Source organism: Colletotrichum truncatum (assembly GCF_014235925.2).
Source record: "Colletotrichum truncatum strain CMES1059 chromosome Unknown Contig_0001, whole genome shotgun sequence".
In the NCBI taxonomy this organism is placed as follows: Eukaryota; Fungi; Ascomycota; class Sordariomycetes; order Glomerellales; family Glomerellaceae; genus Colletotrichum; species Colletotrichum truncatum.
Genome location: NW_027222398.1, coordinates 714,557 through 729,771, shown reverse-complemented (window position 1 = coordinate 729,771; position 15,215 = coordinate 714,557). Strand labels below are relative to the sequence as shown.

The window sequence follows — 15,215 nt, the reverse complement described above, 5'->3', positions numbered from 1 at the left end:
TTGTGCGTAATCCGTTTGTGGGTTTAGCATTTCAGTTTAAACTGCCAGGCGGTGAATACAAGCAAATACCATTGTGATAATTCAGCCAATTATTAAATACTAAAATGATTCCATTCTACAAATCGACTTGAGAAGTTACATGATTGTTCACCAATAACCACATCAAGGGTGATGAAAGTAGTTTGCTAGATGTCACGATTAACCAAGGCCTATTGCGTAGCAGAGTACCCCTTGCTGACTGACTCCTGGGCAGATTTCTGGTACGGTACCCATGCCTGATAAGTTATACATTAAAGGTGCGGGGTAAGGAGTCTCTATTCAGTGCATGTCAAAACTGGTTGCGTACAGAGCGGTACCCCGCGTAAACTTAAACCGGTTTGGGTAAAGATGATGAGAACACCACGACGTGTCTATGCATATTTTGGAGATGATCAATCGAACCTTTGAAAGATCACGGACCCTGTTGAACAAGGAAGGAGTGCACTTATGGAGTAGAGATTCCGCTGACGCTCATGTGCTCCACAGGACACATGTCGGAACTGGCTCGTTTTCGGTTTTGATACAACGCCCTCCGGTATCTTTACCAAGCTGCTCAACATAACGACAATGCCAATTTCTAAGCAGCATGCTTGATTTTATTACTAATATTCGTATGATTTATGACCTTTTTTTTCTAGCCGAATTGAACTCCCTCTCTCAGCCAGCGTATCTACTTCAACAGTATTTACCAATGTTAAAGGCTGGCAATCCCCTTGCTGTACTTCGACGGCTGTGCTGGTTACATACACCAAGATTGTAACTGCGTAGCATCTCTGATTGATAGTTTCTAGGTGCTATATTTGCTATCTCATTGTCTTTACTAATAACAGTATTGAGTAAGCCCTACGATAACCGTTGGTCCCCAATTGGGTATTAAAGGTGAGAGCAACTTGGCTTTAAGGCGTCATGTGTGGAGACGACTACCCCGCATCTCTTCAACGTTTGGGGGTAAAGCCTCTGTCTGACATTCAACGTCGCCTCCGATATCTCTTGTGTAATTTGATCGGCTTTGGTGCAAGGGTTGAGCCTTTCCTAAACTGTACTTAAACAGGACGAGCCCGATGAGCTTTATCAAAATCAAGAGAAACAGTCATATACTTGCTGAATATTTTCTGAAATCCATACACAGCTGTCAAGCAGTTAAGCTTTACCTTCAGTAATCCGTCCCGATCCCTGTAAACGAGACCGCCCTTATTCTCGTCTTGAAAAGGGTGCCACATCTTCTGGAAGAGTTTGTATTCAGCTCCCACATTACACCAAAATTAGCACCTGAAAACCATGGCCGGAGACCTCCCCACGCATCGCCGCGCCTGGCGCCGTACTGACGATTACGCCCCCGGCACTGCCAAGGTCAACCTCGTCACCGAGCCCCTGCCTCTCCCACTGGCCCCAACCCAGGTTCTTATCAAGGTCCACGCCGTCGCACTCAACTACCGTGATGCCAACATCGCCAACGGCGGCAACCCATGGCCCGTCATCCCTCACGGTGTCCTAGGTAATGACGCCGCAGGCGAGATTATTGCCGTGGGCGATAAGGTCAAGGCCTTGCGCGTTGGTGACCGTGTAAGCCCCGTAACCGACACGGAATTCGTCACAGGGCGCGAGACCGGCCGGTCATGGCTTGCTGCCAATGAGGATGGCGTGCTCGCGGACTACTTGGTGTTCGATGAGCATTTGATTGCCAAGGTCCCTGAGCATTTGGATTGGGTCAACTGTGCCATTTTGCCGTGCGCTGGGACGACAGCTTGGTCTGCTATCAAGGGCCTAACGATCGGCCAGAGTGTGTTTATTCAAGGTACGATTCAAATTTTACAGCTTGTGTCAAATGATGTACGCTGACGAATGAAGGAACCGGTGGTGTTTCCATGTTCGCCCTGAAGCTCGCACAGGCTGCGGGACTCAAAGTCATCCTGAGCTCATCTAGTGATGAGAAGATCAAGAAGATTCAAGAGTCTTTCCCCTCCGCGCCCATATACGGCGTCAACTATAAGAAGAACCCTGATTGGGAGAACGAGGTTCTTAAGCTCACAAATGGAGCTGGTGTCGATTTGACCATCGACAATGGAGGTGCCCCATCATTAGTAAAGAGCGCGCTGTGCACTCGTCGCGGTGGTACTGTCAGCCAGGTAGGGTACCTGGGCAAACAAGACCCTATCCACCTTAAGGATTTTGTCTCGACCATCATTGACCGACGAACAAATGTTAGGTGAGTAAGAAAGGGATATTAACCCGGCTTAAGTTAGGAATGCTAACATTGCGGCAGGGGTATCAACGCCGGATCAAGACTTGACATGGAAGATATGGCTGCGGCAATCTCGGCTACCGGTCTTACTTTTGATGATATTATCGACACAGTATATGACTTTGAGAAGGCGGAGGAGGCGCTTCAGTACCTCTGGGAGGGTAAACAAGTTGGAAAGCTGGTTTTGAAACTGTAGATCTAGCGAGTCGCATTGGTGGGAGACACCGCTAACAAGTCAATAAACAAGTCAATAATAACGTGATAACATAAGAGTGCCGTCACCTTTTATATTGAATTAAATTTGGAACAAGTCGAAGGCGACCCCTAAAAGCGCCAACTTTTTGTCAAAGGAGAAAGTGATTATCAACGATGTCTTAACATTCATTACTACTCCCTGGACCCGTGCTGGTAACAGACTCTGATTAAACTTTCGCTACCACGACGTCGAGATGACCGTTGCGAGGGCCCTCAAGGGCCACCGGCTTTGATAGCCACAATCGAAGCGAGGTCCAACATCCCGTTTTATGTGAGGGGTGACTACAAGAGAGGGACTTCTATGGCAAGCAGTTAAACTTTGGGCACACCCAAAGTAACGTAATACACGAACTAGTTGGGTTTCATGACTAATTAAGAGAATGTGTACCAATATTTGATAAACCAGAGCTATGAGCTGGCTAAACGAGCCTACATGCTGCATTCCATGTTGGAGGAAACTGATCCTAAGTATACGCTAATACGAAACTATTCCCTATCTTCCGACACAGAACTAAGCAACCTACGGGTTATAATGCTGTGGCTACTGGGGGATCAAAACCAAATTCTGCCCTTGATCGTAAACGCAAGTCTTATGAGTACTCCCCTGGAACGTACATTGGAACGCTCGAAGCAGCCAGGTTAGGCCCACTACCTGCGGCAGGAGCCACGCGCCTTCATTTCCTGTACGGGATGCTGCTATACTGTATATCTTCATTGATATAACCTCGAGGCGTGTGAGGGATGTTGCTGCACTTAAATATCATCATCGCTGTAACCCCTATTAGTTTTCACTTTTCTAGCACCGGCATTGCTTGAGCGGCCGCGGGATTCATCGGCTAGTGCGGGGCGCTCGTAATAAACCTCCTCGTGGTAAGGTGTCAAGTGATCAGGCTCCACTTGAATAGCTCGAGTGCCGAAAACAGTGTATCGAGTCGAGTACGACTGTTGATGGTCGAATGGAATAGCCTGCTCAACCTTGTGTCGATAGCTCCGGCGAAAAAGAGGGCGATCCGTCTCAGATTCTATTTGAGTACGGCCTCTCGACTCATAAATGTACTCCTTAGCGAGAGATTCAGAACCCCGATGTTTCCTCCGGGTTTCTTTTTTTTCTGCGAAGGTTGAGGTTAACGCCGCATAATCATAATCAGATGGAGTTTTCGATTCTTGACCAGAAGCTCTGCTCAAGCCAAGCTCATCGACCACGTCTCTAAAGGGTCCCGGGACAAACTTGCCGCTGAAACTATCGTTTTATTTTATTTCAGAGGATAGCTCAAGGTTTGGGGAGTTATTTAAGAAACGTACCTAGGGGACGGGCTCCTAGTAACGGGAGATACGGGCCCTGAGTGAGGCGAGAATGCATTCGCAGACGGCCACATATCTTCCTCTCTCTCGGCTGCTGGAGACGACAAGTGCGATCCCGGTGAACCGAAAAACTTCCAAGTGGAAGGAGGGAACCAACTTCTCATGTTGGAATCAGGATCCAGTTGCGTCTGGGCAGGCACGACGTGCGTGGTCCTGCTCACCTGATAGGTTGGAGGGTTAACCGGAATAACTGGCCCGAGTTTCGATATTTCCAACAAATCAGGCGAGATGGTCTCCGCATATGATTCCGCATAGTCTTTGTCTTTATCAAACAAGTTGTTAGAATGAGGTCCAGAGAATACAGAATCATTATCTGTCTTGTCCATGTGGAATGGTTGCTGACCGACCAGTCTGTCCCAATTCTGACGCAGACTTCTGCTGTTGGGTTGATGGCATGCTAACTTGCTTATCTAGAAGATGACGCTGCCTTTTCTGGCCCCATTCTTCGAGTAAACAATCATTTCGGAAGTTGTCACCTGCAGTATTGTCTCTAGATATTGTGTAGCTCATGGACACTGCCGAAAGGTCATTAGACGCCTTTGGTATCGCAGTTCGGCCGAGCCTTGCGCCAAAAGCACTCAGCAGGTGAATCTCTTGGTCAGGATCCATTCAGATATCAAGAGACCACGCAGAAGCCTGTTGTAGAGTAGGTTCGTGAAGTGTCGGGCGGGTTTGCGGAGTGGTTGTTGGAATCAACGTCGGGATTGAGAGCATCCCTCAAGGCTGAGGCGTGAAGGCAATCCATGTGAATAATCTTGCAGACGCGCAACAGGACGCATCTTAGGCCTTCTTGGCGGCAAGGCTTTCCGGGAAAATAGCGGAAGAGCGCTCATAATGTGACCACGTGCTCTGTGATGCTGCGCCGTAAAGAATCGCCGCTAATGCAGTTGGCATGCAAACGTCCAATCATAATTGAACGACGAGCACTATATAAGCTCAAATTCAGGATTCCTCTATTTCACCTCGCCTCTATATCGTACTGTATCTCATCAACAGAAAGCCCTTAGCAAAGTAAGGTAGTCATTAGACAGACTTTTTAGCCTCTATCATAGTTCCTAAATTTATATGTTAACGGCAATTCATGTTACCAAAAAAGCGGCTGAGCCGTTAAGATAATATTCCAAACTTCTTAACCGTTTGGATTTCAAATACATCTTCATAAGATGAACTAACGACTTTCAAACCAGCCAAGACTTAAACCTTTCTAACCAACTATATAATTTACTTTAAAGGTGCTTATTATCTATAGACTCTAACTATAATCTATGAGTAGCAGCAATTATCAAATTTACAATAACGCAGCTAGGGCAACACATGGATTGACAGCAAATAGTTATGTACTCCTGACTTGAGGAGAAGAAGGCTGCAAGATCGGTGGCCATGTACCTGGAGTTAAACAGGTCTTGATGGGATACTTCCGTTCACTTTAACAGGTTGCTTTGATATTTATCAATACTAGAGCCTGACCATCAACTTGCGCTTCACTGCTCCTGTTCTCAAAGTTGTTCCTCGAAAATTCCATGTTTGATTCAAGTCTATAAAACCAACGCTCGTGCAGTCATTGGTGGCACATTGCTTCACATCTACCGACATCAAAGACATTCAGAACACCGAAAATATAAAGCTCCATGGAAGAATAAAGGAAGCTCCCAAAACATGAACCACGCCACAGCAGTCTTTCATCATCTCAAATGAGCAGGAACCACAAGGTTTATTAGGCCAAAAAGTCTATGAATCTACCCTAGTTGTCCTCTACTCATATTTGTACATAGAAATCAGTAGTCTACGAAAGGCATGGCTTTTAACTCCAACAGTTTAAATGCCTTGCTTGATGATTTCCGCGGCCTGTCATTCAAAATTTCGTTAGTATAAAGAAACATCAAGGGGCAAGGAGACTCATTCAGCATCGACTCACCTTCTCGGCCAGAGCGTAGGTAGGCTGGCACGTGTTGGCTCCGGGAACCATGGGCATGACACTAGCGTCAACGACTCTCAGGTTCTTCACTCCGTAGACTCGGAGAGTTTGGTCGACAACACCGCCCAGTTCCAAAGGAAGCATGGACGCCGTGCCGACGGGGTGGTAGTCAGTGGGCGACATGGCCCCGGCAATGTAGGCCTTGAGGTCTTCGTCCGAGGTGACGTCAGGGCCGGGGGCGTACTCGACGGGCTCGAACTCAGTGGCCAGCGAGGTCTCGAAGTTGTAGCGACGGAGGAACTTGATGGACTCGACGAAGAAGTCGGCCTCGAGGGGGTTAGACAAGGCGCGGTAGTCGATGACGGGCTCCGTGTTCCACGGGTCGGCAGTGTTGATGTTGACGGTACCGCGGCTGAAGGACTGCATCGCGACAGGGCCCTGGGCGCCGTGGTTGGCGATGAGCTGAAGGCGGGTGAATGACGAGTGCTTGGAGCGCATCTGGGCGGCCAGAAGCTTCATCTGCGCTGCGAATCCGGCGACGACGGTGGCAGCGGTGCCGGCCGGCAACAGGCTGGCAAAGTCTTGTTGCTCCAGCTTGGTGGCAAGCTCATCAGCCTTGTTCGAGATGACGGTGAAGGGGAGCCAGCCAGCCAAGTTGGTCAGTGCAATAGAGTAGGGGCCTGTTTGGTATGAGTAACGAAACATCAGGGGGCGGGTTTAGGGTGGAGTGTAAGGTGCTTACCGGTCTTGTTGGCTTGCCAGACTTCGTCGGCCCAGGCCTTGAATTCGTTTCCTTCCACCAAGTCTGTTGGGTTAGGGTGAATGGAAGCGAGCTTAGTGACTATGTTCCGGTCAGATAATCCAAAGCCATCAGAAGCGCTTGTTACCAGTCCACTTCACTGGGTGGTCTCGTCACTTACGCGTGATGTTCATCTGAGACAGACTGCTGTGGTCCTGGAAGTTCTGGCCGACACCGGGCAGATCGACACGCACATCGATGCCACCCTCCTCGAGAACATTCTTGGGACCGATACCGCTAAGCTGCAAGAGCTGAGGGGTGTGGATGGTACCAGCAGAGAGAATGACCTCCTTCTTTGCATTGACGGTGATCAATGTGTTGTTTCCAGCCGGGAACTCAACACCGGTGACGGACAGCTGATCGTCCAACACCAACTTGCGAGCCAGGGTGTTGACTAGGAGGTGGTAGTTGGGACGGGTGGCGTTGACGTTGAGGTAGTGGCCGGTACCGGCATAGGAACGGGTGACAGTGCGAGGGTCCATGAGCGTGGGGAACCAGAAGACGCCGGGTTGTCCGGCACCACTGTCGGCCGGGAACTCAACGCCGTCGATCTCCTTGAAAGCTTCAACCAGGGGGGTCACGCCCGGGTAGTAGTAGCGAGGCCATCCTGCGTAGATCTCCGAGGAGTCGCCCCAGTAGGATGCGTCATACTTGACGCTGTCGAAGTTGTCGGTCAGCTCGGGAGGCGGCTGAGTGAAGTGGAGGCCCTTTCAAGATAAGTGTTAGCTTCGTGTCATGGTGACCAGGTAAGGGCAGGCTTAATACCTTCTTGAAGAACGGCAAGATGCCATTCCAACTCCAGTCGGCAGTTCCCTGCGCCGCCTCGGATCCGAAAAGGCTAGCCCAGCGGTCGTAGTCCTCCGCATTTCCTCGCATGTTCATCATGGCGTTCACGGACGCACCGCCGCCGACCTGCTTGGCGATGAAGACGTTGCCGGTCCTTCCATTCAGGCCGGGCTGCGGTACAGACTGAACTCCGGGCCACAACAAGTCGGTGAAAGCTGAAGTTCGAGTCGAGATGGAAACCACAAGGTTGTCAGTCATGTTGCCCCAGTCACCGGCCTCGAGAACCAAGACATTGATAGCAGGGTCCTCGGTCAGACGGTCTGCCACAGTCAAGCCCGCAGTTCCACCTCCGACGATAACATAATCATAGCTCTTCAGCAACTGAGAGGGAAGAATCTGGCGAGGAATCACGTAGGCGTCGGCAACACAGCTGGCGCCGAGGAGAGCCGCGAGGGCCACTCCCGACCACTGGGACTTAGTTTGGCTAAAGAATGGCATGGCGAGCAAATAATATTGTCGCCCAAGAGCAGAAAATGAGTGGAATGAGCTGGTTAGAGACACATCTAGAGCGCCAGCAAAAGCTCAAGTGATCAACAGCAATACTTATACATTGGTGTCCATGGTGCAATATAGATCCCTGTCAATGTGTCAGTTGCCATGTCTACCGGATGTCCGACATACGCATGTCGCATTAGAATTCTGATCTGGAAGGTCAAGATATGCAGGGTCGCAATCCGGAGATACGCCGGCTGGATAGGACAGGCCAAGATGCCAAGACGACATGAGTTGACGGTTGAACTCTGGTTGTTGCGCCGTTGGATCGTTCACAGGGGGCGGCGGAGATGCCAGTTCACGCGAGTCGCAATCAAGTTGGGCACCCATAAATCCTGCTGGTTATGTGGAACATTATTCTGGGCCCGCTTACACGACAGACACGAGTGGATGTATTATCCTAATTTGTCTTAAGAAAGTCATATAACTTGCCTGCGCCGTATTCCTGCAGCGGGTGATCACAATATGAAACTCCCGACTGAAGAAATTTACCAAAAAAGGGGCCATTAAGTAAGAATATGTCATATCGCCTTTTGTTGCTGTGCTTCCTTTTACCTATCTATCTGGTTCGCTTCAATTCGCACTATCCGTCTTACGTTACATCAATCAAGCACGCCTTTCCTCTAATTGACGATAGCCCTACCGCTTTTGTGGCTGTTCTCCCGCGCGGCAGTCCTGCTCCATTTATCGTGGGGTTTCTTGGCGACAGTGTTATTCGAGCAGGTGTCTTCCAGCGCCCGGGTCATATATCCGAGCTTTTTCCTCGATGCGGCGGAGAAAAGAAGGTTAACCTTCGGCGATTAGGGGCTCGGACAGGGATATGTGCATTGGGATAGACTAGCAAGCGCTGAGGTTACTTCAACGCAGCCATACTATATACGTCGGTTAATCTCGCTGACCTACTTGGCACGGAAGAGTCTATATTAGGTAGGTCAAACGGAGCGACCGTGATGGAGTACTGACTCTCAATCACCAGAAGGATGAGCCTTCTCAGAAGAATGATGTACGTGCATAAGAACTGTTTGTTGTATATGACGCCAAGATAATGGCGGTAACACGGCCACAATTAATCAGCAGTGGTGCTGAACTTTGGCCTCCTTACTATGGGGTACTTTCTCAAAGTCTAAATGACAAGGTTCACGTTACACATCTCAGATATAAGTGTCTATAAGGGGGATTCAACGCCGAGCCGGCTGGTAAGGGTCGGAAGCCGCGGAAGGCAAAAACAACGTCTCGCTTATAGTGTAAGATATCCAGCGTCTTTTGTCAGCTATTACGAATTGCCATAGGGACTGATAGGATTCAAGAAACAAGGACATGAGTTTGCGAACACATGTGATCAATTGTAGTTGATTGGCTTCGCCGCTAGGCGGAGAAGATGTATTTGTGAATTTGAGTTAGAGTTAGTTCCTGAGCGGTGTTAAGGATAAACACCGGCTTGGGTCGTCAGCAAGAGTGAGGCGTTACTCGTGCAACCCTGACATCGTCCAGCGCTCTGCTGAGGAAGAGCAGGGGTACCTAGGTACCCTATGCAAGGGACGAGGGGCTGCAGCTACTGTAGATCACCCATCAGATGACAAACAATACTACGCTTTCTGATGAGGTGTGAGTGTTGTGACGATCAGTTAACATTCTACCCAAGGCATCATCGAATAAACAAGACGATCTATAATTTCAAGCCTCAAGATATTTTTAGTTGGTTTTTTTCTCCACCTTTCTTAACACAAGCTGTCGCGCCCCTTTACGATAGTTATGTATGTATAGTACAACAACAGCGACCAGCACATTTTCTTCTCGCCCCCCTTGGTCACTTAGGCGACACGACCAGCTGGTATAGTAATCATGCCGATGATCTGTTCAATTTTTCTTCAACTTGCTCCACTGTTCGGGTTGCCTGTATAAACCTCATTGCCGGCCTCCCGCCGTGGCACTTTAAATGCAATAAGTTTGTTAATAGATTTCCCCAAGTGAGTCCCGCCTAGTATGAGATATGACAGGCGGGTGACGGGCCAGCATAGCCTGGAAAAGAGAGTGGAACGTGCGGCTTTAGTTACTGCTCTCGTCTTTTAGTAAGCCAGTTGGTACTCGAACCGAACAGGGAATAGGCGGGGTAATACCCCTCAGGGCGCATTACAGTTTGTTCGTCAGCAGCGTCCAAAAATCCATCATTCGTTATTTAAGCAAGATGCTGCAATGAGATGTAGCCAAAACTGCTCGCAACTTCATATCTGAATAACTGAACAGGGAAGAAACCCGCTACAACGAAAAGTATACTTTAAGAGTCGCTGAATTGGAGCCTATCTAAAGGTATAAGTTTTGTTATAGCGTATGCCTTACTCAATTAGTTACATGTATAATTTCAAATGGCTTTGACAATCTCGCCTTTCTACTCATTTCATGAAGTGAAGACCAAATTTTCGGACGTATATGAAGTCATTCTCTGCTGATCTGCTGAGCCTATCAAGAAGAGAATCTATCTACCTAAAGTTGACCAATCCTTGACCCAGATCCTCGTAAAGGCGCACCTATATTGACTACTATTGTACGCTTCATGTACACACGAGGCACCAACAACTGCAGGCAAGTTGCACGTGGTCAGCTGTGCATACAGCCTTGTCGCTGCCCAACAACATGATGGCTGCATCCTATCATACCCGTCGACTTAGTTCGCCTCAATCTGCCGTTGTCAACGTCCATCAGCTCGCGATCCATAGCCATGGAAGGACTAGGTGTCGCGGCCAACGTCATCGCCGTCGTGGACCTATCTGCGAAGGTCGCGTCAATATGCCTTCAGTACTCAAAGGACGTCAAAAATGCGAGGGACGAGATCATGAGGGTCGAGAAGGAGCTCAATACCCTCAAATACGTCGCGTCGGGCGCTTCAGACCTTCTTGAAGGCCCCCAGGGCGCCAAACTCGAAACATCGCACCAGCTTCTCGGTGCCGTCGTGAGCGCTAGGTCACGACTCGAACAACTCCAGGATGAGCTCAATCCTCGAAGCACTCGTAAGGCCATGAGCCGGCTAGGGCTTCGGGCTCTGAAATGGCCTTTCCAGAGCAAGGATGTCAAAAATATTATACAGGAAATAGCACGATGCACGCAGACCATCTCGACAGGTCTGCAGATCGACCAGACGTACGAGCTTCAACCACCTGCTTACCCTAAGCTAATTGAATTGTGCTCAGATCGATTCTTCTAAACCTCGAGCAGAAGGTTATCCTTGACAAGCTGCCAATCGCTCCCAACGCTTCCTTCGATTCCCACGCCGAGGAACATAACGCAACCTGCCTACCGGCTACGCGGGTCGAGCTCTTGGAACGAATACATGAATGGGTTGAAGATTCCCACGCCAAACCGGTCTTCTGGCTTAATGGCATGGCAGGCACGGGCAAGTCGACAATTTCTCGTACTATCGCCCGATCCTTGGCTGAAAAAGCCCAGCTTGGCGCCAGTTTCTTCTTCAAGAGAGGCGAGGGCGATCGGGGCAGCATGTCAAAGTTCTTTCCGACGATAGCTTCGCAGCTGACGAATACTCTGCCTGCACTGGCGTCGCATATAAAACGGGCCATCGACGACGACTCGATCATAGCAACCAAAGCCTTACGAGAACAGTTCGAGAAGCTCATTCTCAGTCCTTTATCGGAGCTACAAGTAAACGGCTATACTAGCAGTCCAATTGCTATTGTTGTTGATGCTTTAGACGAGTGTGAGCGAGACGATGACATTAGGCTCGTCATTAAACTCCTCTCCCGCGTCAAGGCTCTGCGTGCCCCCGGACTTAAAGTATTCCTCACCAGCCGGCCAGAACTACCCATTCGACTAGGCTTTAACGAGGTAAAGGGAAGTTATCAAGACTTGATTCTTCACGAGATCCCGCCACCTATTATCGAGCGAGACATTCAATCATTCTTTGAACACGAGCTTCTAAGGATCAGGAAGATCTACAACAATTCGGTTTCAAAGGAGCGGCAATTGCCCGAGAGCTGGCCAGGTCATCCTCAAATTCAAACTCTGGTCAACATGGCTGTCCCGCTTTTTATCTTCGCTGCAACAGCGTGTCGTTTCCTCAGCCAGCGTGGATTTGGGGGTCCGAATCATCAACTGCGTCTAATTCTGGATTACAAGGCCAGAGTCCAATCGTCAGAACTTGAATTGGCATCCAAGTTCGAGCTGACATACCAGCCAGCTCTCAACCAGCAACTCGTTGATCTGTCCCCCACAGAAACAGAGAAAGCAGTCAAGCAATTTCGATACATCGTCGGCACTATTATCATACTCTCAAGTCCCCTTTCAACTACAGCTTTAGGCCATCTCTTAGATGTTCCTAGACAAGTCATAGATGACAGACTCGACATGTTACATTCTGTACTTAGCGTTCCCAAAGACTCGAAGTCCCCTGTAAGACTTCTTCACCTGTCTTTTCGAGACTATGTATTGGACATCACACAGCGAGAGAGAAACCCTTTTTGGGTTGATGAGAAGCAAAGCCACTACAATCTTGCCGAAAAATGTCTAAGTACTATGCAAAAAAGTTTACATGAGGATATCTGCGATTTGAGATCCCCTGGCACTCTTCGGTCTACTATCGACTCTGACAGAGTTGACACGTGTGTGCCTCCAGAGGTCAAGTATGCTTGTCTTTACTGGGCATATCACGTACAGGAAGCAAGTAGCGAGGCCATGCTCGCTAGCTCCATCTACCGTTTCTTATCTCGCTATTTACTATACTGGCTTGAAGCTCTGAGTTTAATCGGGAAGGTATCCGAAAGCCTTGCTATCCTTCGGACGCTACAGCCTAGTGTTAAGGCGAGAAGTCTCCATCGTTATTATAGATCTTTAACTAACAGGACGCCCGCTACAGGACGACAAGTTTATTCTCGAGTTCGTTGATGATGCAATCAGGTTTATTCGATCGCATATTTTTATGATTAATACTGCGCCCCTTCAACTGTATTCATCTGCACTTGTATTTACACCTCAGAAAAGTCTAGTTCGTCAGGCTTTTGAAAAGGATATACCTGCCTGGATTTCACTCAGGCCAGTACCTGAGATGGACTGGAACCAATGCATCCAGAGACTTGAAGGCCACGGCAACGCAATCACTTCGGTTGCTTTCTCGCACGACTCAGCACTTGTGGCATCGGCTTCGCTCGACAAGACCGTCCGGCTTTGGCAGACCAGTACAGGCGACTGCGTGCAGCTACTCAAGGGCCACAACGAACCGGTCACTTCGGTTGCTTTCTCACACGACTCAACACTTGTGGCATCGTCTTCATACGACGGCACAGAACAACATGGGGTGATACGGCTTTGGCAAACCGATACGGGCGACTGTATACGGGAGCTCAAGGGCCATAGCAAAGGATCTTCCTCGGCCGCCTTCTCGCACGACTCAGCTTTTGTAGCATCAGCTTCAGACGACTGTACGGTACTGCTTTGGCAGACCGACACCGGCGACTGTACACAGAAACTCAAGGGCCACAGAAGGGCGGTTACCTCAGTCGCCTTCTCCCACGACTCAGCGCTTGTGGCGTCGGGTTCCTACGACGGTACAATAAGGCTTTGGCAGCTTGATACAGGTAACTGTGTGCGGGAACTACAATTCCCTAGCACATTTGTCAGCTCGGTCGCCTTTTCGCATGACTCAGCTCTTATAGCGTCGGCTTCATATGACGATACAGAAGCATATGGGATGGTACGGCTTTGGCAGACTGATACGGGCGACTGTGTCCAGGAACTCCACGGCATGGTTACCTCAATTGCCTTCTCACATGACTCATCCCTCTTAGCATCAAACTCAGGAGACGGGACAATACGGCTTTGGAAAACCGATACGGGCGACTGTATACAGAAACTCAAGGGCCATGGCGAAGAATTCTCCTCAGTCGCCTTCTCGCACGACTCAGCTCTTATAGCATCAGCTTCAAGTGACGAGACGGTACGGCTTTGGCGGACCGACATAGACAACTACATGCAGGAATCCCAAAGTCACGGCAGCTGGGTTGGGCCAACCTCGAAAGATGAGACGGTACGGCGTCGGCGGACCGATACGAGCGACTGCGTAGAGGAACCTCAGGTCCAAAGCGGCTCTATTAAATTAGTTATTTTCTCATATGACTCCGCTTTGATAGCATCAGTTTCAGACGAGGCGGTGTGGCTTTGGCAGAACGAAACAGGCAAATGCATACAGAAACTCCAAGGCTACGGCACGATAGGCTCGGTCGCCTTCTCATATAACTCGGCTCTTTTAGTATTTGCTTCAGCAAACGGGATATTGCGGCTTTGGCGACCCGATACAGGCGACTGCGTACAGGAACTCCAGGGCCACGACGACTGGATTTGCTTACTCGCTTTCTCACATGACTCAGCGCTTATAGCGTCAGTTTCCCGGGATAATACGGTACAAGTTTGGCGACCCGATACAGGCGAATGCATACAGAAACTACAGGGCCACGACGACTTTGTGGGTTCAGCTTCCTTTTCACACGACTCAGCACTTATAGCATCGGCTTCACACGACAGGACGGTACGACTTTGGAAAACCGATACGGGCGAATGCGTACTTGAACTACAGGGCCACGACGACTGGGTGAGCTCAGTCGCTTTTTCCCACGACTCAACGCTTATAGCATCAGCTTCATACGACAGGACGGTACGACTTTGGAAACCCGACACGGGCGACTGCGTACAGCAGGCTCACATCGGGACTGCCTACGATCACTTGTCATTTGCGATTAGTGATACCCATGTGATAACCGACGCCGGTGCTATATCTATCGAGAATCGAATCTCCGATGCCACACTCTTAGACTCCGGTCCCCAGCATCAGGATTCTCTTCCCGACGAGTTTCGAATTAGTCCGGATCGCTGCTGGATCACTCTAGGAGGTCAAAACTTACTATGGCTACCAGTGGAGTTTCGCCTTAGTCTCTCAGCTATAGAAGGCTCTACAGTAGTACTTGGCTGTAATTCTGGGAGAGTTATTATAATGCGGTTCTCTGTAGAGCTCCTGGAACAGCTCTCGGAAAACCAATTTTCCTAACCATGGCAAACAAAGTGGGTTGAAGGGGATCTAACCTCTGTGCATTCTGTAGAATTCGCAGCCTGGAGTGCTAAAACTTTTGAAAATTCCAGACGCTGCTATTTGTGGCTAACCCTCCCATCTAGGAGATGGTTCTGAGGGCTGGAAAGTGGTCGGATCTGTGATGACCGGCGAATGCTCCGTTATGCATGTCTTTTTGATATTTTTGGGCCTTGAGGGTCGG

The 15,215-nt window shown here is 49.3% G+C and overlaps 4 protein-coding genes across 4 annotated transcripts; 3 read left to right on the top strand and 1 right to left on the bottom strand.

The window, feature by feature from the left end:
• Positions 1–1,317: 1,317 nt before the first annotated feature.
• CTRU02_200181 (putative alcohol dehydrogenase) lies at positions 1,318–2,477 on the top strand (the record flags this gene model as incomplete). Its single annotated transcript, XM_036734100.1, has 3 exons — positions 1,318–1,834; positions 1,888–2,245; positions 2,303–2,477. 3 exons carry the CDS (start codon positions 1,318–1,320, stop codon positions 2,475–2,477), a joined length of 1,050 nt encoding a protein of 349 aa, XP_036574176.1.
• A 3,236-nt stretch (positions 2,478–5,713) lies between these two features.
• Positions 5,714–7,896, bottom strand: CTRU02_200180 (GMC oxidoreductase; the record flags this gene model as incomplete). The annotated part of the gene is made up of 5 exons (XM_036734098.1): positions 5,714–5,743; positions 5,814–6,526; positions 6,556–6,654; positions 6,734–7,319; positions 7,378–7,896. The coding sequence occupies 5 exons, from the start codon at positions 7,894–7,896 to the stop codon at positions 5,714–5,716; spliced, it is 1,947 nt and encodes a 648-aa protein (XP_036574174.1).
• Positions 7,897–10,666: 2,770 nt separating this feature from the next.
• Positions 10,667–12,840, top strand: CTRU02_200179 (Vegetative incompatibility protein HET-E-1-like protein 7; the record flags this gene model as incomplete). The annotated part of the gene is made up of 2 exons (XM_036734097.1): positions 10,667–11,085; positions 11,136–12,840. 2 exons carry the CDS (start codon positions 10,667–10,669, stop codon positions 12,838–12,840), a joined length of 2,124 nt encoding a protein of 707 aa, XP_036574173.1.
• A 34-nt stretch (positions 12,841–12,874) lies between these two features.
• On the top strand, positions 12,875–14,992 carry CTRU02_200178 (vegetative incompatibility protein HET-E-1; the record flags this gene model as incomplete). Its single annotated transcript, XM_036734096.1, has 3 exons — positions 12,875–13,117; positions 13,229–13,978; positions 14,066–14,992. 3 exons carry the CDS (start codon positions 12,875–12,877, stop codon positions 14,990–14,992), a joined length of 1,920 nt encoding a protein of 639 aa, XP_036574172.1.
• Positions 14,993–15,215: the final 223 nt, after the last annotated feature.